The sequence below is a fragment of the Rhinolophus sinicus genome, chromosome X, assembly GCF_036562045.2.
Source record: "Rhinolophus sinicus isolate RSC01 chromosome X, ASM3656204v1, whole genome shotgun sequence".
In the NCBI taxonomy this organism is placed as follows: domain Eukaryota; kingdom Metazoa; phylum Chordata; class Mammalia; order Chiroptera; family Rhinolophidae; genus Rhinolophus; species Rhinolophus sinicus.
Window position 1 is genome coordinate 98,354,022 of NC_133768.1, and position 25,135 is coordinate 98,379,156.

The 25,135-nt window shown below is 41.0% G+C and overlaps 1 protein-coding gene across 7 annotated transcripts in view; it reads right to left on the minus strand.

Annotated features, from left to right (window-relative positions):
- Positions 1-25,135, minus strand: part of ARHGEF6 (Rac/Cdc42 guanine nucleotide exchange factor 6) — a 126,687-nt gene that overhangs the window by 63,742 nt on the left and 37,810 nt on the right. For all 7 annotated transcript variants that reach the window (XM_019714692.2, XM_019714693.2, XM_019714691.2 and 4 more), the window contains one exon: positions 12,813-12,883. In XM_019714692.2, the coding sequence (XP_019570251.2) occupies positions 12,813-12,883 (71 nt within the window). The remainder of the gene's footprint in view (positions 1-12,812; positions 12,884-25,135) is intronic.

Sequence of the window (25,135 nt, forward strand, 5' to 3'; positions counted from 1 at the left end):
TTGGAGGTATCACACTACCTGTTATCAAACTGTACTACAATGCTATAGTAATCAAAACAGCATGCTAATGTGGAAAAAAACAAAAACAGACAAATAGATCAATGGAAGAGAACCCAGAAATAAACCCATGCCTATAATGGTCAATTAAGCTATGACAAAGAAGGCAAGAAATCAACAAACAAGTGTTGATGAGGGTGTAGAGAAAAGGGAACCCTTGTGCATTGCTGGTAGGATTGCAAATTGATGCAGCCACTATGGAAAACGGTTTGGAGGTTCCTCAAAAAATTAATAATGGAACTACCTTACGACCCAGTAATTCCACTTCTGGATATTTACCCGAAGAAACCCAAAACACTAATTCGAAAAAATATATGCACCCCTATGTTCTCTACAGCGTTATTTACAATAACCAAGATATGGAAGCAACTTTAGAGCCCATCAATAGATGATTGGATGAGATGTGGTACATATATAAAATGGAATATCACTCGGCCATAAAATAATGAAATCTTACCATTTGCAACAACACGGATGGACCTAAAGGGTATTATGCTAAGTGAAATAAGTCAGACAGAGAAAGACAAATACCATGTGATCTCACTTATATGTGGAATCTAAAGAACGAATAAACAAAGAAAACAAATAAAATAAACAAAACAGAAATAGACTCATAGATACAGAAAACATTTTGACGGTTGCCAAATGGAAATGGGGTTGGGAGACTGGGTGAAAAAGGTGAAGGGAATAAGAAGTACAAGTTGGTAATTACAATATAGTTATGGGGATGTAAAGTATAGCATAGGGAATACAGTCAATAATATTGTAATAACCATTTATAGTGCCATGTGGGTTCTAGACTAATCAAGGGAATCACTTCATAAATTATATAAATGTCTAACCACTATCCTGTACAACCGAAACTAATATAAAATAATATTGCGTGTCAACTGTAATTGAAAAAAATGTAATTAAAAATTAAAACAAAAGAAAAGTAGGTTAGTGGTAGTCAAGGGCTTGGAGCGAGTAACTGCGAATGGGTATCGAGTTTCTTATTGGGGTGATGAAATGTTAAAAATAAGCTGGTGGATCACACAATTGTTAATTTACTAACAATCAGTGAATTGTACACTTTAAAATGGTTAAGTTTTGTGGTATGTGAATTATATCTCAATAAAGCTGTTATTTTAAAAAGCCAAAGCACAATGTCTCATCTGTTAATAGAAACTTTTGTTTTTTCTGAGTCCCAGTCTTTATCCAGTATAGTGACCCTCCAAACTAAAATTGTTCTATCATTATAGCTCTCTGCCCAGCTGAGCTGTTGTTCACTACAGTACCTCAAGTAATAAATTATACTCACGCTCAGCAATATTATTCATTTTTTTATTCTTAGAAATGGAAAGAACTGCACTAGAATTCAACGATACCATATTATATTAAGAGGTAAAACTCATATGCAGATTGCTTTATTAACAATATTTGTTTGTCTATAGTATTGTATTGGGGGGAAAAGGATGGTGGCATGTCATATTCAGGAGAGAATGAAGTCATCTAATCACCTCCTGTTCACATTTTTCTAAAAATGTTTGGTAATGAGCCATCTCACATCCTTACCATCCTTTCAAACACTGTTGTCTATAACTGTCACACTATGCAAATTATAATGTCTGTTAAAAAAAAAAAAAGAGAAACAAAATAAAAAAACAAACTAAACAGTCATTAGCTGAAGGGAATTTTTTTTAATTAAAATTTTTGGGGTGACTTTGGTTAGTAAAATTATATAGGTTTCAGGTGTACAATTCTATAATATGACATTATCTATATATTCCATTCTGTGTTCACAACCCAGAGTTAGTTCTCCGGAAAGGAATTTTTAAATTAGAAAAATCACAGATATTATTTACACCATAAAATGTGCTTTGTAAAATGATTAAACATCACTTTAATTCCATGGTTGCTATAATTCAACCTCCCTCTCCCCATTGAAACAGCGTTATTATTTCAACTTCCTTTAAAATGCTATCATCTGGGGCTCCTTTAAAAGAAATAAGTAAGATTTTGCAAGAAAGGTGCCAACTGTCCTGTTCCAATGGGTTTATTTGCTACGTGAAGCAGTACACTTTCGAGGAGTTCCATCTCTGTTTGGAATCACTAGCATTGGACACATAGAAGGCAAAGATGAGGGAAGCAAGCAGACACCTCTGGTGCCTTTGAGTGAGTTCTGGAGAGCTAAACAGAAATGTACATTAAATTCCTATGGTTAAAAAAGAAAGAAAAAACTCCTATGGTTGCCAGTTTTGAGTGCGGCTGAATGTTGACTTTACAAAACTAAATTGACAAAGGTGATTAGTGAGTCCTTCATGAAATAATGCAAAAAAAAATGAATGGTAAAGTATTAAATAATATTGTCCATGCTGTGGTTTGAGAAGTAGAAATGCTCATCAGGGTGGATGTTTGGGATTCTTTCCCAAATTCGCTTGGACTTTTATTGCTTTCCTCAATCTCAAAAGACCAACTGATGAACTTATGAGAGTGGTTCTTTATTTTTCAGGCCACAGGGCATCTACTGTAAAAGGATAAAAAGGGAAGCAGACAGAGAAGGCTATGTGCTCCCAAACAGAAGGCTTCAGTATTGAGTCAGAAGGCAAGAAGTTTGGCAGGCCAACCAACTTCAGAGCAGTACAACTTGATTGAGATGAAATCCATTCAAACTTACTAAAATAGACTGCCTCCAGATATTGCCTTTGCCTCCCTGACTCTGTCTTCACAAGGACAACTAAGTATCGTTTGCTCAATTAACCTTTGACTAAATTCGGATTAAAGCGGACAGTGAGAAGCCATAGAAAAAGAGGTGGAGGCCTTTTGTAGTACCATCCTGGGCTATTGCTGTTCCAGTAAAATATATTTTCTATATTTCCTGGAAAGGCTTTAGAGTGAGTTCATTTTTAAAACTCTGTTTTCCAAAGAGAAAGTCATATAAGAATGAAGAAATTATTTCATGAGGCTAATAGGCATAATCAAAGGCTGAAAATAAAGGTATATTAAATGATAAAGGAAGACTATAATGGTCCCAGAAAACTTTAAATCAGAGCAAAAACAACATATTATACAATTTGTGAGATAATTCTTATGCCTATAAAAATGAGTTAACGTTGGGAAAGTCCAATGAGACCAAAAGAGGCAATATACTAATATATTGTATTTATGTCATATTCTACTTATATGCCAGTAGAGCCACCTGCTTACATTTAAGTTCAGTGATTGATTTTGCACCTCCAATTCCTTAACTTTCACAAAACAAGCGGCACTGTCCTCCATTATCGACAGATAGACTCCATAAAATCCCATCACCTCCTCTACCTCCAGCAATCAGATAGAAGAGATATATGGATAAATGAGCCAGGAAATGGGTAGGTAAAAAAGAATAGGAGTATGGAGAAGGAATAAATGGATAGACATGTAAGGTAGTTTAGGCTGGTGGACTAAAAAAGGGAGGGTGCACAGAGGACTTTTAGGACAGTGAAAATACTCTGTATAATACTCTAATGGTGGATACACAACATACATTTGTACAAACCCATAGAAAATGCAACACCAAGAGTCAACCCTAATGTTCCATGAACTTTGGGTGATAATTATGTGTCAATGCAGACTTTTCAATTGTAACAAATGCACCACGCTGGTGGGAGATGCTGATAATAGGGGAGTCTGTGCATGTATGTGGGCAGGGGGCATATGGGAAATCTCTGTACCTTCAACTTAATTTTACTGTGAACCTAAAACTGCTCTAAAAATATAAAGTCATTTTTAAAAACGCAGATAAGCACTAAAAAGGTAGAGAAAATTCAGGGTAGGATCAAGTGGGTAGATAAATGAGTGAGAGAGAAATTGCGGATAAGCAGAAATTGGGTGGCAAGAGCAAGGATTACAGGAGGCTTCCTGGGATTTTTAAGTGATTTAACATGGCACAGACTTCTTCCCACCTTTCCTACTGCATATACTTTCTGTGAAACATACCCTTTAGGTATCTGCCACAAGTTATAATAAAGCTGAAAAGTTAGAAAAAGATAATACCAGCCCTTATTGATTATATTTTCCTATTTGGATGTAGGGAAATAGCACCTCTCACTCTTCAGATAGATGCTCCTTCCCAGAGTTGAATATTGGGATTACTGTGAGTCTGGCCTATTCGTGGCAGCACAAAGGACAGCAATATTAAAGTGTTCTACCCTAGTTGCAATGAATAAAGAATCCCACCTTCCAAGGGGCATTTGGATGGAGGAAGAAGACAGTGCAGTCCACTCTATGACCTGCAGACATGCACATTCCTGCCTGAATGAATTTTGCTCATATAGTTCCTGACATGCAGGGTGGCATAAGGGGTCTCAGGTCCCGCTCCCCACATAAGAACGCAGGACATGGTGAGGCCAAAAAGGAACACCCACGGAGCCATAGGTAGGGAGTTACACCACTATATTCTCGCTGGCGGCTGGGTTGGAGACACAGGAAGCAGGAGCCACACTATCCGCAACCTGCCATTCACTTCTCTGCCTGCCAACCAACCTCACTAGCTGGCTGCAATCCACCATGCTAACTGCAATCCGCGCTTGCTAGCTCAGCCACCATCTTCTTGCTAGCCCCCATTTGCTGCTAGCGTAGCCACAGCAGTTATATTAGTGGCCAATGGCTCACTGGTTTCAGCTGACGGCCAACTAGCCACAGCTGATGATCATCCAATCACAGTTGATGGCCATTTACTACCTGAGCCAGTACCTTTCCACGTGAGGCCAAGAGCCTGGAAACTGCACTCCTGGCTCTGTCCCCACAATTCCCCTTGCCTGAATTCTCTTTCAGCTCTTCTCTGTTTATCTAAATCTTGACACACCTAGAATTCCATCCCTCCCATTCTACCTATTCCTTTGTTGGTTCTCAAACTTTAGTGAGTATCAACATCACCTGGCTATGGGGGCAGGTGGCAGGGCAGAAAGGGGCTGAGAGAGTTGTTAAAAATGTTTCCTGGGCCGGCCCGGTGGCTCAGGCGGTTAGAGCTCCATGCTCCTAACTCCAAAGGCTGCCGGTTCGATTCCCACATGGGCCAGTGGGCTCTCAACCACAAGGTTGCCAGTTTGATTTCTCAAGTCCTGCAAGGGATGGTGGGCAGCGCCCCCTGCAACTGGCAACGGCAACTGGACCTGGAACTGAGCTGCGCCCTCCACAACTAAGACTGAAAGGACAACAACTTGAAGCCGAATGGCACCCTCCACAACTAAGATTGAAAGGACAACAACTTGACTTGGGAAAAAGTCCTGGAAGTACACACTGTTCTCTAATAAAGTCCTGTTCCCATTCCCCCAATTAAAAAAAAAAATCTGAAAAAAAAAGTCTCAATTTCCTCACAAAAAAAAAATGTTTCCTAATCTGAGAGATACAGAGGAAAAACTGAGGGTTGCTAGATGGGAGGCGGGTGAGGACGAGGGAGAAGGTGAGGGGATTAGAAAGCACAATCAGAAATCACAAGATGGCCATGGGGATACGAAAGACAGTTTGGGGAATATAATCAATAATGTTGTAAAGATTTTGTAGGGTGTCTTATTAGGGAGACCACTTCATGGCCGGTGTGGATGCCTGACCACTGTGTTGTACACCTGAAGCTGAAGCTGAATAATACTGAATGTCAACTATAATTTAATATATATATGGTCACAGGATGTGGGGTGCAGCATAGGAAATAGAGTCAGTGGAATTGTAACAGCTACATACGATGTCAGAGGGGTAGTAGATTGGGGGAGGGGGTTATCACTTTGTGAGGGGTATAAATGTCTATTACATTGTTTTGTACACCTGAAACTAATAAAAAAAAATACTGAACAAAATAAAATGCTGTTTCCTGGGATCTATGGCCAGAGATTCTGATGTAGCAAGTCCGGTTTGGGGCCCAGAGTTTTGCAATTTTAACAGGCTCCCAGGGGCTTCTGATGCAAAGGATCCCCCAACTACATTTGGAGAAACTCATTTTAAGACCCTTTATAACTTTACATCACTCTCTGCCATGTGGCTTATGCTATCGTGTCTGTCCTGTCTTCCCAATGAGACCATGGGTGCCAAGACCTAAGCACTGCATACAAATTAAGCCTGATGTCTAAGCTGCATAGATTCCTTTGTGGGGCCAAACCCCAAAAAGCAGTTTCCAGGCTCTCGGCCTCACATAGACAGGTGCTGGCTCAGGTAGTAAATGGCCAACAACTGTGATTGCATGGCCATCAGCTGTGGCTAGTTGGCCGTCAGCTGTAACCAGTGAGCCATTGGCCACTAATATAACTGCTGTGGCTACGCTAACAGAGAGAGAGAAAGAATGGGGGCTAGCAAGAAGATGGCGGCTGGGCTGGCAAGTGTGGATGGCAATTTGCGGACAGTGGGGATCCAGCCTCCAGTGAGAGTATAGTGCCGCCAGATATAATATAGTGGTATGACTCCCCTACCTATGGCTCCGTGGGTGTTCCTTTTTGGCCTCACCATATCCTGCGTTATGTGGGGAGCGGGACCAGAGACCCCGCCGGACGCCCCGCACGACAAATGGCACAGCGAGCAGGGTCCCCCGCACGACACCTTTTTCATTCTTTACTTTTTCAGATTTTTTGAGATATAATTAACAAATAAAATTGTATATATTTAAGGTATACAACTTGATGTTTTGATATATGTATACTTTGTAAAATGATTACAATCAAGCTAACTAAGACATCCATTACTCACATAGTTACCATTTTCTTTTTTGTTGTTGTTGTTCTTTATTTTTTAATCCCTCCTGGCACATAACATCAAGTTACAATGGGTAAAAAAGCCAATGAGAAGGAGATTATTAGAAAGATAACTAATAGAAAAATTACATGCTTTTTTTTTCCCCAAAGGTGAGAGAAGTTTAACAAATGAATTTTGAGGACAATGAAGGAACCAAGGTCAAGGGCAGCAAAAGCCTCCTCTGGGTTACTGTGTCCCTAAAAGATGCTAAACTCCCATTCAAAACAACAGGCCAGGAATGGCTAAGCCTCAGTTAGACACACTAAACATGCCTTATGGTAGGTACTGGGTGCCCAAAGGTGTAAGGGTGAAATTCAGTAAGTCAATAACACAGTTAAACTTAGCTAGTTTGCAGAATGGCTCACTACATAGCTCACTATCTAGCTGCCTTTAATTAAACTTAGCTAGTTTGCAATTTGATCCATCTTGATATTCAGTTGTTTCCTCTTTGTTTCTCCCTTCGCTGATTAACTGAAAAACTCTGTTTGCTCCCTTTCTCAAGGCTACCCATACCTCATTAATTAACATCCTAACCTGAAAAGAGCAGCTTTTTAAATCCTCAGGTGCCCGGAAGCCAGGGACCCATGATCACAACTCCCTAGCAGTTTTTTGCCAATAAATGTCCAGCTACGGACAATAAAATCTAAGATAACACTGAGGCAGACCTGAGGCCTCAGAAGACCTGTGGGGGCAGAGCCTCAGAAAGTAGTTTCCAGGCTCTCGGCCTCACATAGACAGGTGCTGGCTCAGGTAGTAAATGGCCAACTGTGATTGCATGGCCATCAGCTGTGGCTAGTTGGCCGTCAGCTGTAACCAGTGAGCCATTGGCCACTAATATAACTGCTGTGGCTACGCTAGCAGGAGAAGAGAAGAGGAAGAATGGGGGCTAGCAAGAAGATGGTGGCTGGGCTGGCAAGCGTGGATGGCGGTTTGCGGACAGTGTGGATCCAGCCTCCAGTGAGAGTATAGTGCTGCCAGAGAGAATATAGTGGTATGACTCCCCTACCTATGGCTCCGTGGGTGTTCCTTTTTGGCCTCACCATATCCTGCGTTCTTGTATGGGGAGCGGGACCAGAGACCCCGCAGGCCGTCCTGCACGACAAATGGCGCAGCGAGCAGGGTCCCCCGCATGACAAATGGCACAGCGAGCAGGGTATGGTGCCAGCCAAAGCTCTCCAAAGAGTGGTGGAGCAGTTTGTGCGTGTGAACACCCAGTCTCAGGAAGACCAGGAGGAGAAGCTGCCGGAGAGCTGGACCCCCGTGGAGGGGTGTGAGGATGTGGACGGTTCTCCCACCAGCACAGGAAAAGCCATGCAGCTGCTGCAGAGATGGAGCCCCGTGGAGAGGTGGAAAGATGTGGACGGTTCCCCAACCAGCACAGGCCGGAGAAAGCAAAGGTCGTTGCGGCCCTGTGGGCTGGGAGGTTCCTGCTCAGGCAGCCCGGATGCAGGACTTATAGTCCCAGGAGGTAACGCTTGCTGAGTCCTCCGTGGGAGATGAGGGTGGGGTCAAGGTCATCCCTCACCCCCAGGACAGCCCTGGTGAATGACTATGGACTATGGGGAATTGCCTTCCATCCCTAATTTAATGGACCGCTTGACTGTTTGTTTGGGAACTGTTGTTAGTGGAACTGGGGGATATTTGCTTTTGTCTCTTGACTGGCCGCCATTGAGAATATGTAAGCACCTTGGTTGTGAGTCGCTGTTGTTCCAGCAGGGTACCCTGAGAGGCACAGAGAGAGTGGCAGTGCCCTGAGAGCCCTGGCTGAGTCCAGGAAGTCTGGCTGAGCCCTGAAGATACCCTGGCTGTGCCCAGGAAGTCGGGCTGTTCCCAGAGAGAGTGGCAGTGCCCTGAGAGCTCTGGCTGTGTCCAGGAAGTGTGGCTGTGGCAGTGCCCTGAAAGCCCTGGCTGAGTCCAGGAAGTGTGGCTGTGCCCACAGAGAGTGGCAGTGCCCTGAGAGCCCTGGCTGTGTCCAGGAAGTGTGGCTGTGCCCACAGAGAGTGGCAGTGCCCTGAGAAATCCTAGCTGTGCCCGGGGAAACTAGTGGTACCCTAAGAAGTCCAGGAAGTCTGGCCGTGCCCAGAAGTACTGGTGGTGCCCTGAGAAACCCTGGCTGTGTCCGGGAAGACAGGTGGTACCCTAAGAAGTCCAGGAAGTCTGGCTGTGCCCAGAAGCACTGGTGGTGCCCTGAGAAACCCTGGCTGTGCCCAGAGAGCCTGGCTGTGTCCAGGATATTGCATTCACCCCCAGGCTCCTCGCACAGGGCCCCTCGCGGAAGACGCTTGTCGCGTAGATTGTGAGGCGAGAGCCTGTAGGGGTGGAGTGTGGGGGCAGAGCCCCAGAAAGTAGTTTCCAGGCTCTCGGCCTCACATAGACAGGTGCTGGCTCAGGTAGTAAATGGCCAACTGTGATTGCATGGCCATCAGCTGTGGCTAGTTGGCCGTCAGCTGTAACCAGTGAGCCATTGGCCACTAATATAACTGCTGTGGCTACGCTAGCAGAGAGAGAGAGAGGAAGAATGGGGGCTAGCAAGAAGATGGCGGCTGGGCTGGCAAGTGTGGATGGCGGTTTGCGGACAGTGTGGATCCAGCCTCCAGTGAGAGTATAGTGCCGCCAGAGAGAATATAGTGGTATGACTCCCCTACCTATGGCTCCGTGGGTGTTCCTTTTTGGCCTCACCATATCCTGCGTTCTTGTATGGGGAGCGGGAGCAGAGACCCCGCAGGCCGCCCCGCACGACAAATGGCGCAGCGAGCAGGGTCTCCTGCACGACAAGACCCCAGGAGACAACTTCTCATATTTCTCATTAGCCCTGAGGCCTGCTTTCCTTTGTTCTTTCCCATTTACCGGCCTATAAAACCTCTTAATCATTCTTGGCTCAGGGGAAGGTGGTTTTTTAGACATTAGTCTGCCATCTTCCCTAGCTGTGGGCATCTAGGACGTTTTTCTCCTCACCAACCCGTCACTCTATAGTTTTTAGGCTCTTCGGTGGCAAGCGACACTAAACCTGAGTTTGGTAACAAAGGCACTTTGATCACACTTGAGAACTTTTTAACATTTCAAAACTGATGTGCCACCAGAAACACATAAAGGCCTGAATGGGCCTGAAAATCCCTTGGAAACTTGAAAAGGGGTGGTGGGGGGTGGCGGAATGTCAATAGACTTGTAAATCCCAAGAGTTCTCTATGTTTCCCAAGTTTATAGCATGTGATGGTAAATTTTATCTGTCCACTTGGTTGGTTCACAATGTGTCCAGATTAAACATCATTTCTGGGTGTGTATGTGAGGATGTTTCCAGATGAGATGAGCCTTTGAATCAATAGACTCAGTAAAGCAAGTTGCCTTCCCTAGTGTAGGCGAGCATCATCGAATCTGCTGAGAGCCTGAATAGAAGCAAAAGGTGGAAGAAGGGAGAATTCACTCTGTGCCTGACTGCTTCAGTGGGGATATCAGTCTTCTCCTGCTCTCAGAATAGAACTTACACTATTGGTTCTACTGCTTCTCAGGCCTTTGGACCAGGATTGAACTATACCACCATCTGCCTTGGGTCTCTAGCTTGCAGATGACAGATTGCGGGACTTCTCAGGCTCCATAGTCGTGTGAGCCAATTCCTTATGGTAAATCTCTTTATATTACCCTATTGGTTATGTTTCTCTGAATAACTCTGAATAATACACAGAACCAAAGTAAAGGAAGCATTTGGAATAGCAAGGACTCACTGAATGAAAGATCATAAGAACAGGTCTGGTCAGAGTATTGTCAGGGTGTGAGGATAGAAAAATTTCCATGAAGGAGAAACAATGAAAAATACATTGTTCCTGTTTTCATTTTATACACACTCACACATATATCACAGGCTATATATATGCACACACATACACACATACACATCTACCTCAAAGAAAATTTGGCATGAGATTCACCAACATGTTAAGAGTGATTATTTATGAATGCTGGGATTAAAGGTGATATTTATTTTCTTCTTTAGACTTTTTCTGTATTGTCTTATTTTTATGTTATTTATATAATGTTATGTAATCAGAAAAAATATTTTTTCTGTTTTTTAAGAAATGGAGTAAAAAATCAGTCACTAGTGCTTTTATAAAAACTAGCAAAGAAATGTCTAAAATTAATGACTCTTAGAGGGAAGAAGAGTTAATATAAGATTAGATAGGGACACCTTACATGTGGATAAACTTGCTTTTCCAGGTCTCTACATAATGTGTGTGGACTAGAATTTTTTTGATTTTTTCTAAGGTATTCAGTGCAGATTGAAAGGACAATCACAACATTAAGAACATGTTTTGAATTAATTACCTCTAAAAAGTTTCCTAAATACTCAAAGCAAAAGAAACATGGATTTGAAAAAAAACCAACAACCAACCCAAATGCCTTCACATCCATATCTAGTTACAACAATATGTTTAACTGGTCTCAACAATTCAGTAATATTTACAGGAAAGCTCTACAGCTCCTTCAGAGGCCATCACGGCCTCCCCAAGGCATTCAGTTTTCTTTATTAAGCTTGATGTTTGAGACAAAAATCTATCAAAATTTGAAAAAAATATATATATTTTGACCCCACAGTTTAAGTTCTAGGAATTCACCCTATAGATCTTTATATACTTTGCCAAAGTTACATATGTAAGATATTCACTGCAGAATTGCTTACAATAGCAAGGAACTAGAAATGATGCACATGAACTCCAATAGGAGGTAGATGATACCAACTGAAGTACATCCAGAGTTTGCACATAGCATATACAAGATTTCCATAAGGCCCATAAGTATCATAGAGGTTAATCTGCCTTGGATAATCCCAACAATATTTTAAATTGGTAGAATCAGCAGAGGTAGAAAGAGACCCAAGGCAGGGTGATGGATGGTATGTTCCAGATCCACAGGGAGAAGAGGCTATGGTTAACATTGTCATCCACCATTTGAATGCATCCTGTCTTTAAAAATTAAATCATTGGGTGTCACTTGGAAGCTAAAAAATAAGTAGTCAGAGGGAAAGGGTTAAGGGAGCCTAGCTCTGTTGAGTAATATACTTTAACCACAGAACTGTAAAATGAAAAATAGTGACAAAACTGTCCCCTATGATTGTTGTCCATGCTACCTATGAAGTCCCTTCTTGATTTTTCATACCAGCTGCTGCTCATGTCATCATTATGGAAAAAATTCACTGAAGAGTGAAACTTAGTTTTTTGAAACCAAATGTATAGAGATGTTTAAAAACTGTCCATGCACAAAATGAAAGGAGCATACAGTACAAACACACATACAACATTGGGTGAAAAGTGAAACCGTATTTCAGCAGAGGTGGGGGAAGACAACGAGACTACCAGGGAAACTTAGAGGTTATGATGACTTGACCTTTTCATTAGTGACTGGGCCAAGTCAGGAAAGAAGACATGAACGAAGGCAGAGAGCAGATTAAGGACAAGGATATGATTCCTTTTTCAAACAGGAACTTATTTTGAGTATTGCACATGCCCTATTTATAGTTAATATATTTTGACATGTCTATGTTCAAACCAGAGCCATTTAATTCCTCCCTCTGTGCCAAAGGGCAGTGTTCCCTCTGGGCTCTCTTCAAGAACAAAGTTGATAGTATTTCAGAGGATATCATAATGAATTGATTGATTCTAAAATAAAATCACAGTATGCAATCACTGAAAACTTATTGCATTAGAGGAACTTGGGAATTCACCTTCTAAATATATGGTAAGGCTGAATTTCCCCATAACATCTACATATTCACGAATTTCTCTTTCACTACAATTTAATAGGCCTTGCTCTAGGTCTTTGTGTTACCCTTGAATTTTTCAGTACAGTGAATGTAAAATTTCTAGACATCTATAAGAAGCCTACAAGTGGAAGAGCTCCACTGTAATGCAGCTGACACTAGATCCTTGCAGTGCAACTTTATCCAGCCTTCCATTTGTATTACCTCAACACATACAGTGGTTCAACAAGTGAAAAGTTTCCATATAGAGAGTCAAGAAATCACTCACCACGGAATAATAATTCTTGGTAAGTGGAGTAGTTTCAAATCCTTTGACAGCCTTGGGGGAGAGAGGTCTCTCTGTGAAAAAGACATTTAAATTATGTTAATATCATACAAGTCTAAGAGGAACACTTTATAACTAACATACTATAAATATTGTCGAGTGGAAGGATCAATGGAAATGTACATTCCTAAACAAGAAACTGTAATTTTACCAAACTATACACAGTCAAACTTAGGTCTTCGTATCCAAGCCCCTCAATTTCTGAGGAGGCAAATAACCCAAGGAGTTAAGGTCTAGCTACTTAATGGCAGGGCTGGGGCAAAAATTTCACTCCCAGTTTGGGCTTGTTTCTTTACTCCAGTCAGCTTCCCCATTCAACTTATTCAAAACAGATAAGCAAAGCTAACACGAAGCAAATATATATATATGTATGTATGTATGTATGTGTATATATATATATATATATATATATATATATATATATATATATATATATATATGTATATATTAAATTGCAACTTACTGTACAAGTATAATATAAATAATAGCAACCATTCTTTCTTAGGGCTGTCTACTGTGCCAAAAACAAAATAATCAGAATTTTTAATACACTGAAAACAACTCGCATAAAATTCTTCTCTTTTATGTATCATTTTAATATTAACACATTACTCTGGAAAATGTTGCCTTTCTTCTACAAAGTTCATTTTCCCTATTAAACTCATGACTAAGAGACATCCTAGTACATTCTTTTTTTAAAAAAGAAAACCAGTTGATAAAAATACAAGACATTGATCGTAAATGTTTAATAGTGTCACTATATACTATCTTTCCTATCCTCATTTTCTCCTTTGCTTCATTTTGTTTTGTATTCCATTTTTATCTTGCTATATTGTATGCTGCTCTAAACTCTTTCTGAAGTGTGGTGGAGTATAAATAACCAAGTAATAATATATCACCAGACCTTGATTTTTCTTTTTAAAAATAATGTTTTCTAGTTTTAAATCTACTGCATGCTCACCCTAAAAAATGCAAAATATCAAAAAGTAAATAAAAACCAATGATTAGCCCATTACCCAGAGCTAACCATAATCCAGAGTAACATTTTGAAGTGTGTCATACCATTCCTTTTATATATGTGCTTGTGAACACACACACACGCACACATGCACACACACACAGATCTTTCTTATGTTACCTACAGTTTTGTAATTCTCCTATTACAACATTCTTTTTTTTTTTTAATTTTATTAAATTTATTGGGGTGACAATTGTTAGTAAAATTACATAGATTTCAGGTGTACAATTCTGTATTACATCATCTATAAATCCCATTGTGTGTTCATCACCCAGAGTCAGTTCTCCTTCCATCACCATATATTTGATCTCCCTTACCCTCATCTCCCACCCCCCACCCCCCACCCCCCTTACCCTCTGTTCCGTGTACACTAGAAAAGAATGTATAGTCTGATGTTTTAGGATGAAGTGCTCTATAAATGTCAATTATGTCCATTTCATCTAATGTGTCATTTAGGGCTACTATTTCGTTATTTATTTTCTGTTTGGATGATCTATCCATAGCTGTCAATGATGTATTTAAGTCCCCTAGTATAATTGTGTTTTGGTCAATTTCTCCCTTTAGTTCTGTTAGTAGTTGCTTGGTGTATTTCGGTGCTCCCTGATTGGGGGCATAAATATTGATGACTGTTATGTCTTCTTGTTGTACAGTCCCCTTCACCATTATGAAATGTCCATCTTTGTCTCTTGTTATCTTTTTCACCTTGAAGTCTGTTTCATCTGATATCATTATGGCTACACCTGATTTTCTCTGGGTACCATTTGCTTGGAGTGTCAATTTCCACCCTTTCACTTTGAGTCTATGCTTGTCCTTGTAGCTGAGATGTGTCTCTTGGAGACAGCATATGGTTGGGTTTAGTTTTTGATCCAATCTGCTACTCTGTGCCTTTTTATTGGTGAGTTCAGTCCATTTACATTTAGGGTGATTATTGATATGTGAGGATTTCCTGTCATTCTATCTTTAGTTTTCTGGTAAGGCTGTGTCTCCATTGTTTCTTTGCCTTTTTGTTGTTGTCTATTATTTCTGTGTGGTGGTATTCTATGATGTTTCCCTCTGTTTCTTCTTTTATTTCAGTATATATTTCAGTTCTAGATTTTTTTTGAGTGTTTACCCTTAAGTTTATGTAAAAGAAAGTTTGATATTTAGAGTATTCCATTTTCTTCAGCATGCTTACTTTCTCCATTCCCGTATTCTGGTTCAGGCCTTTGCTCTCCCCCTTTTTGAGTTTTGGTTGCCACAAATTGTCCCTGTTGATGGTGGTCGAATAGCCTCCTTTAGTATTTCTTGTAGTGCAGGTCGTGTATTAGAAATGTCCTCAGCTTCTGTATGTCTGGAAAGGTCTTTATTCCTCCTTCATATCTAAAGGATATCTTTGCTGGATATATTATTCTTGGCTCATGATTTCTCTCTTTCAATAGTTTGAATATTTGGTTCCACTCCCTCCTGGCTTGTAGAGTTTCTGCTGAAAAATCTGATGATAATCTAATGGGCTTTCCTTTGTAAGTTACCGTCTTCTTTTCCCTGGCTGCCTTGAGGATTCTTTCTTTGTCGTTGATTTTAGACAGCTTCAATACAATGTGCCTTTGAGAAGGCCTTTTGGAATTGAGGTAATTAGGTGTTCTATTTGCTTCTTGGATTCGAGGGTCCAGTTCTGTCCACAAATTTGGGAAGTTCTCATCAACAATTTGTTTGAATATATTCTCTGTTCCCTTCTCTCTTTCTTCTCCTTCTGGTATGCCCATTATTCTTGTATTGCTCTTTCTGATGGAGTCAGAAAGTTCTTGTAGAGTTCTTTCATTTCTTTTAAGTCTCAAGTCTCTTTCTTCTTCTATCTGTGTCATTTCCAGGTTTCTATCTTCGATGTCACTGATTCTTTCCTCCATCTGGTCAACTCTACTACCTAAGCTGGTTATTTCATTCTTAATTTCTTCTATTGAGTTCTTAATCTCCAGAAATTCTATTTGGTTCTTTTTAAAATTTCAATCTCTTTTGTAAAATGCTCATGCTGTTCTTTGATTGAGTTTCTGAGTTCATTTAACTGCCTATCTGTGTTTTCTTGTATCTCGTTGAGTATTTTCAGAACTGCAATCTTGAATTCTCTGTCATTTAAGTCACATATTTCTGTATCTTTAAGTGCCTTCTCTGGAGATTTTTCACTTTCTTTCTGAGCTATCTTGTTGCCTTGGTTATTCATGGCGATTACTGGTTTACTATTTCTCTTCCTAGACATCTACAGGAGTGACTTCTGCAACAGGTTGATAGGAAGAGGTCTTTCTTTTGTTTTCCAGTACTTGTTGGTAGAATGTTTTATTATTTCTCCAACTGCAATTTATTTTTCTTCTCCCACACGGTAGTGCTGTTTTCTCTGCACTATTCCTGCTTCTCACACAATGGGGGGATTCCCTGGGAGACGGGCTTCTCCTCTGTTAATAGTTCGTCTAGGTCACAGGGCGCAGTGTCCCGGTGGGTATGTGGAGAGCTTTTGATGTTCCAAAGCTCTTCCAGCTCCTGATTCAGAGCCCATATGTTTCAGCAGTTCTGTTTACTCCTGCAGGGATCCGCCCAGATAGGTGGGGTCAGGGGCGGGGTGAGTTGTGAGAGGTGGCCCAGAGCAATGGCGGCGACCACCACCACAGCCGGTCCTGCTTCCACAGCTCCCTCCCCTTTGCCAGAACTAGTTGGGCTGTGAATTTGTGTCTGCGGCCCACAGTTCTCAAAACAGCAAATTTTCTGTTGTTTTGATCTGACACTGCTACTGTTCAGCTTCTAGCACCGGGCAGGTGGGGGCGGGGCGAGCTCTGGGAGGGGAGGGAGGGAGGGGGCAGCTAGTCTCAGTGCCTTAGGCTCCGCTCTCTGCTCGGCAGTGAGGGCTTAAACCACCGTTTTCAGCCTTTTTCCCTCGGTCTTTTCTCCGAGGTCTCTGCCGTGAGCGTTGGGTTCAGCCGTGTTATATGCTGTCCCCTCAGCCCTGTGGGCCATAAGCAGAGCCCTAGCAGTCCGAGTTCTTCCCTCTCCCACAGCTGCGGTAGTTCCGGGAAGCAGCGAGCTCGGCGCACTGAGCTAGGTCTGCGTCCTGCGCCCGCGCGTCTCCGTCTCCGCGCACTTCTCCCTTTCCTCCTCCCCCCACTCGAGGGGATCTCCCACCTGTAGGTGATTTTAGTCGGTAGTGGGCCTCTTCGTCTTGCCTGTCTGCTGTGCAGGGAGTCCTTTGTGGAGTTTTTGTTGTTCGATTCTTTGTAAATTCCAGGGGAGCTTTACAGAGGCTCACCTCACGCCGCCATTTTTCCGGAAGACCAATTATTACAACATTCTTTCATGAATAATTTCCCATTTACCCTTGATTGCTAATTATTATTATATTGAAAATATCCTGGGGGCTGGCCCGGTGGTTCAGGTGGTTGGAGCTCCATGCTCCTAATGCCAAAAGCTGCCCGTTCGACTCCCACATCTGCTGGTGCCAGATGGCTCACTTGGTTGGAGCGCAGGCTCTCAACCACAAGGTTGCCAGTTCAATTCCTCGAGTCCCGCAAGGGATGGTGGGCTGTGCCCCCTGCAACTAACAACGGCAACTGGACCTGGAGCTGAGCTGCGCCTTCCACAACTAAGATTGAAAGGACACAATTTGACTTGGAAAAAAGTCCTGGAAGTACACACTGTTCCCCAATAAAGTCCTGTTCCTCTCCCCCCAAAAAAAGCATCTTTCCACAGATGGGGCCAGCAGCAATGTGGCTAGCCCCCCCCCAAAAAAAAATCCCTGACATTTATTTGGCACCTAATAGCTTTTAAGACATTTTATTTGACCTTCACAACAACCCCGTCATTCAGAAATGCTCTCATTTTGCAGAGGAGGTTACTAAGGTTCACAAAGGTGATGTCAGCTGCCTAATGGCATGAATCTGGGAAATGGCAGAGCCAAGACTGAAGCTCAGGTATGCCTTGACAAGGGCTTGTGCTTCTAACCAATATGACGTCCAGAGATAAAGCTACCAAAAGTGTCAGTTGATGGCATGGGTAGTGGTTCCTACTGGTGTTCAAAGGGACCATCAGTTTGACCTGGGATGGTAAGAGAAGACCTTGCTGGACAGGGGGTACATGATCAGGCGCTAGAGGGTAGCTAGGACTCTAACAGACAGAGAAGACAGTAGAGTTTTCTAGTCATGGAAGATTCCAGAAGCACAGCTATAGAAATGGCAATGCTCAAGGCAGGACTGGGTCTGTGATGGTGAGTTGTCTAGCTGTGCCAAGCTGGGCATAGTGGAAACAAAGTAAAGGCAGCAATAAGGGCCAATTCTGTCACTTCCCAGTGTTGACAAGTGATGTATGGACAGTTTGCGGAGGCTTTATGATATTTCAAGACCTGCCTGGATTCACCTGGTGGCTTCACAAGGCTGAACTGAGTGACCTTGAGCAATGTAGTACCACCTAGCCTATTACTTATGATTGTAAGTGGCAGAGCCAGGACTTGAACCCAAGTATTATATTGCCAAGTCTGATGTTCTTTCCAGTATACCACACTCTTAGACATATTCAAAATTGACCATTGCCTAATTCCTTTAGTTTTTTTATTAGGCAAGTTTTCTACAATGTAGCTATAATGGTTCTACTTAGAACTCAGTTGTTTTGTGGAATTATGATGTAAACCACTCTTGATAAACATAAAAGTTTCTAGAGATACCAGCAAGATGTGGTTACCTTTCTAAAGCAAGGCCAAAAGAAAGGGTAAACAGTAATGGAGAGCCTGCCAAGACATGGAAGAGGAAAGGAAAGGCCATAAGAATAGGTCATTGTAAATGAAACAAAATGTTAACTATGTAAAGTAGAAGTGAGAAATATGAATTAAAAAGAAAGAAGTGGCTGCCTTGAAATTTACTGGATACTTGAACGTGATGCAGAAAGAGCTGGTGCTTTGAGAAGACTGATGAAATTGTCAAACCTTTAGCAAGACTGACAGGGAAAAAAGTGACAAGATACAAATCACCAATATCAGGAGTGAAACGGGATATCACTACAGACCCTGGAGATTACAAAAAAATAATAAGAGAATACTATAAAGAACTCTACACACATAAATTTTATAATTAGATGTGAAATGAACCAATTCCTCAGAAAATAAATACTACCACAACTCAGCTAATAGGAAATAGACCATTTGCATAGTCTATTATAACTATTAAGGAAATTGAATTTATAAATTTAAAACTCTGGAAAAATAAATTTCCACATCCATATGGTTTCACTAGAGAATTTTATCAAAATGTTTAAGGGAGAAGCAATATTAATTCATTTTTATTAGTTTCAGGTGTACAAAACAATGTAATAGTTAGACATTTACACCACTCACAAAGTGATAACTCCCTTCCCCCAGCAATACCAATGCTTCACAATCTCTTGTAGAAAATCATAGAGAAGGGACCACTTTCCAACTTATTTTATAAAGTCACTCTTATATGGACACCAAAACCAAAGATAGCACAAAAAAAGAAAATTGCAGACCAGTATCCTTCATGAATGTAGATGCAAAAAAACCTTAACAAAGTGTTACCAAATAGAATTCAGTGATATTTCAAAAGAATTGTATACCTGGAATTCATCCCAGGGATGAAAGGTTGGTTAAATATTAAAAAATCAATCAATGTAACCCATAATAAGAGTCTAAACAGAAAAATCACATGGTGATATCAATTGATGCAGAAAAGGTACTTGGCAAAACTGAACACCTATTCAAGAAAAAAAAACTTCCAGAAAAAAAATAGGAATAAAGAGGAACTTCTTCAACTCAATAAAGAGCATCTATGAAAACCTACAGCTAGCATCTTACATAATGGTAAGAGACCAAATGCTGAACGCTTTGCCTTGAGATCAGGAACAAGGCAAGGAAATCTGCTCTCACCACTCTTTCTTTCTTTCTTTTCAATTGCAGTTGTAAATACAATATTATATTAGTTTCAGGTGTACAATATAGTGATTAGAAATTTATATCACTTACAAAGTGGTCATCCCATAAGTCTAGTACCCATCTGACCGCTCTTATTCAGCATAGTGCTGGAAATTCTGGCTTTCCCTACAGGCCTGGTATAGGATGGGTGATCAAAACACAAAGAGTAGAAGGGAGACAGATTTGGAAGGACAAACTTGGAAAAATCTAAAAAAGCAGCCTTTGGAAATGATTGGCCCCATGAAAAAATTCAAAGGGTGGCTATATAAACTGAAAAACACCAGCACTGTGCCTCAGTGACAGTTTGTTACCTCTGGTTCCTCTTTGCCCCCACTCCCATCCCTCCCACTGCTTACTCCTGCCATGTGCAGTTCTCTCTGAAACCCACACTCAGCGACATGGAGAGAAGGAATAAAGATGTAGAGGTTCAAAGGAGACAAATTCAGTTTCTAGGGATTGTTCAAAGTGACCTAATGGGAACTGACATCAAAATATAAACCTTTTAGGTGGTGTTTCTAAGGCAATGAAAAGATTGGTCAATTCAATTCAATCTCTGAAAAAACATAAGTCAATGTAGTGTAGAATTCAAATGGGTTATTTGGTATAATATAACCCAAACAATAAGTTTAACACAGATATAGCCATAAGAAACTCTTTGAATCCTAATATAAAGATAATTTTTCAATTAACTTTTGATTTTTTCCCTCCCCTTGCTGATGTACAAATTCCTATTGCCTGTTGGCAGTGATAGGACAAAAAGAAATCTGGTGACAACTAGTTTCTCAGGATATGAAACATCTATGTGATATATTCAAGGGATTAAAACAGGAAGTCTAAATATAAAGCTTAATCCTAGTTTTTTGTATAATCGGTAGGAAGAGTCATTTCTTAATCTCCCTTAATATAAACTTAATTAGCCATCGATCTAATCTCTTCATATGATATCTATATTTACCTGCTAATAAGAAGTTTTAGAAGAATTTAATGACCCTCCTTAACTGAAGCAGTTGCACAAAGCTGAATTTGCTTAAAATATCTTCTCCGATCACACTTGCCTCAATATTTTCTTGGCATGGAAATTTTGCCAGGAAAGTTTTAATGCAAGGTCCCGATAAAACCCTTAGCTTTTCTCAGTAACAAAGACAAAACATTTTAAAAAGAGATGTAATTTACTATGTTATTGATGTATTGGTAGAAATTATTTTGATGTACAAATAACATGTTAATTTACATGCTACCACTGATGTTTAAGAAAAGGACTGAAAATTGTATAAATGGCTAATTTCCTATAAATAATGTATGTGACTCAAATGAAATAAAGGAGCAAAGGCCCTTAATATATCTTCTGTGGCTTTTATAAGGACTAAGTTATTCATACATGTATTTTTTATGAAGTAAGATATTTGATGAAAACATTTGTGTTCAAAATAGAGTTTATTTTTCTCATGTAACAACAAATCAAAAGGTAGGCAAGCAGGACTGGTAACAATGGCTTCATAACGTCACCATTGTCTAACTTCCACCATCCTTGGTGAGAGGCTTTTATTATCATGGTCACAAAAAACTATTCTATCTTCATCCTAAAACTCACGTTGAAAGGAGATTGTGTGTGTGTGTGTGTGTGTGTGTGTGTGTGTGTGTGTGTGTGTGTGTTAAATATTCTATTTCTTAACTCTCTACAGTATTAGATTGGTGGTCCTATAAGTCCTCTGACATCATCCTCCTCCTGAAGAGAGGAAAGAAGCTGTCCCCAGGGCTTCAGCCATAATTATCTCTAAACAAAAGCTACAGTGGGTTCTAAAACTTAAAATGCCACTCCCCAAGAGCAAATTTACCAGGCACAAAGTGCTCTTCATCGGCTGCAGGGGAGAAAACTATGCACACCACTCCTATGGCACAGCAGTCTGCAGGGAGAAGGTTGTAACCAGATTTACTAACGATTCTAGTGATCTCAGTGTTACACGTTTGACCTAATAGTAAGCAGACAGAGATCACTGAAGTTCCTCAGTTCCATGTCTGATTCAGATTCATAAATGACCCAAGAGGTTGTATGGCAGTGGGGTTTAAAACTCTAAATTGAAGGTTTTGTTTCAATGAGATGTGCATTTAATCTATGAATCATTTTTTTAAACTCCTTACAGACAAATCTTCTTTCCTAAGCTTTACATCAATATGAACTTCATGAAAAGCAATAAAAATTGATAGGTGTTTGTTTTCTAGACCAAAACAGCACAGCATTGAATTTAAAATGTCCCTCAGCAGAATCCTAGATAGGTTTTGACCTACTCACTGTTTTGCGGAAGCAGCAGGAATTGAGATGGGAAAGAATTCAAGTCAACAAAGACTTAACACCTATTTTTCCAATGAGACATTTTCATTATATCAAGCTAATATCTCCCACTGTCCCCTAAGCTCACTCTGCTCAATCCTACTGCAGATCCTTTGTGGTTTTTGTACTCCTCGAGCAATCACTGACTTAGATTTCTCCCCACCCCTCTCTTCTGGGCCTACCCACAGCCTACATATCTCTGAGGGTTCAGCTCAATCCCAACCTCCTCCATGAAACCTACCCCAACCTCTCCAGCCACAGTGCACTGTGTACACTGATGATCTGCTACATATTTTACACTTTATCATCTACCAGTTTACACTGTCAACTGGTTTCATCTCCAGCTCTTCTCTCTCCCGTGTTCTAAATCCATAGCGCCAATTACCTTTTGAAAACCTTCAGAACTATAACTGGCTGGCACCTCCACTCAACATGTGCAAAACAACAACTCATCGTCTTCAGTGCCAATCACCCAACGCGCGCACGCGCGCACACACACACACACACACACACACACACACACTCCTCCTACTCCTATCTTCCCTATCTTCTCTATTAATGGAGGTCAGCATGTATCAAACATTTCCAATGTCTAAAGAACCATTAGGCACTATGGGGACAGAAAGGTATACAAAGAGGAATGAGTCCCCCTTGACTTCCCTGTCACGATGAGTTAGTCACCTCTCTTCCGTTCACCACTCTCCAAACTACCCTTTATTTAGCTCTATCACTAAACTTATCATACTGCATTCTGATCATAGCGCTCCCTCATTAGATTATGAACACCATGAAGGCAAGAGTCACGTCTTAGGTGTCTCTGCCTCACCAGAGCTCAGGACAAAGACTGAAATCTTAGCCATGGTGAATAAATTTTTGCCGGCTGGCTAGGTGGATGACACTGCATGTCTCTAAGGAGATCACCATCAAGCTGGATCCCTAGACTTGCAGTAATCCTTACCTCTTCCCTTTTCCTCATAACTAATTATCAGCCGGTTTTCTTGATTCTACTTTAACAGTATCTACTCCATCCATCCACTTTCTCTTCCTCCCCACTCTCACAAAAGTAGCCCACACCACTATCTGGATTGCCTGGATTTCAGCAGTCATCTCTGCCGGTTTCCCCACATCCTCATTGGTTATCCCCACCACTTCCCTGCAAACCATTCCTCACACTACCACTAGAAAGATCTTTCTGAACTACATTGCTATCCCCTGCATTGACACCTCTCTTAATGTAGCTCCTGCTCAAGGCCCCACTCCTCTTCACTCACCTTACGCTCAACCCAAATCATCCTACCACTTGCTCCATGCTTTAATGTACTAACTCTCTCTAACCTTCTTCTACAAGTCAGAAGCTTCTTTCCATTCTTCAAGACCCAATTCAAGTGCTTCCCCCACTTAGGTTATTGTTAATTGAATTGTTTCCTTACTGCTCCAGCAGCATCTTATTTAGACTTAGAGTTTTGTCCATGTTACTTATTCTGTCCTATCCTGTTATATTTGATTGTGTACCCACCTGTCTTGACTCCTAGATCGTCAGGTCCTTGGAGGCAGAGTCCATGAGAACAGATTATTATAACCTCCCCCACCCAGTACCTAGGAATGCTCAGTGAACAAAAGCTGAGCAAAATTTAATGACCTGCCCCACAACACTCATTCATTTTACAAATATTTACTAAGCATAAATGACACAGAAAAATATCTCTGCTCTCATAGCACTTACATTCTAATAGTAAGACACATACAGTAAATGAAATAAATAAGTAAATGTATATTACGTTAGATGGAGAGAAATGGTAAACAAAAAAAATAAAGCAGGGAAGGATGACAGGGACAATGGGGATAGGGTTCGATTTTCTCCCAGGTGACCAAGGAAGGCCCTACTGTGAAGCTAACAAGTAAGCAAAGACCTGAAAGAGGTGAGGGAATCAGCCACGCTCATATCTGTGGAGAGTGCGCCAGGCGGAAGGACAGAGAGTAAAGAAGGTGCCTGTCTGGCCCAGGCAACAAGGAGGCCAGTGGGGCTAAAGTGGAATGAGTGAGGGAGAGAGAGGGCAGAGAGGAGGTCAGAGGGGTTTGGGAGGTCAAATCCTGGAGATCCCTGTAGACTATTGGGATGACCTTGGTTTAACTCTTTTTCAGATGGGGAACCATTACCCAAGTTCGATTTTGAAAAAATCACTCTAGTTACTGAGTTTTAATTAGATTATAAGAGTGACAAGGACAGGAACAGAGATACCAGTTAGAAAGCCACTGAAATAAGCTAGGTGAGATATGTTGTTCCACATACTCCTAGTCCCAGGCCTTCTCTGACTAGCAGGCTTCCTGGCCCCAGCTGTTCGGACCTATCCTTAACAGCTGGGTAAAATGTTTCCAGGGGTTACCTAGATGTTCAAATCAGAACCAGAGCTTACATGTGAGTCCTTTACTGAGTTCTAAATCAAAGAGTGTATTGGACAAAATTGAAGGGAAAGGTCCAAAAATCAGGACAAATAGCTTGGTTATTTGAAAATCTTCAGATAACTCCCCAAGAAATGGGCAGTCCACAAGGGAGTGTCCAGACTGTGCTACAAGGCATCTCAGTGAAGGACATTACAATGAGGGCGTGCTGTCTGTCCACTTCCTATGTCCCAAAGCAAGGCAGCAAGTGCTGTGCCTTATAGTTTTGCAGATGAAGACACTGAATAAGAGAACAAAATTAGAGTGAATCTGGAAAGTTATTTAGAGATCTTAACAACCAGATTATACCAATTGAAAGATGTAACAAGGGGTACAAACTGGCTGTGAACATAATCAAAACCAAGGAAATTCCAGGCAAGACCTGAAAATACTTCAAGGCTCAACAGAAATATCTTAATTCTCAATAATAAAAAAAATGCTAAGATAGATAGATGATAGATAGATAGATAGATAGATAGATAGATAGATAGATAGACAGATAATTATTCCATTAAAAAAGATTGCCCCCTGCCTTAAACCAACAG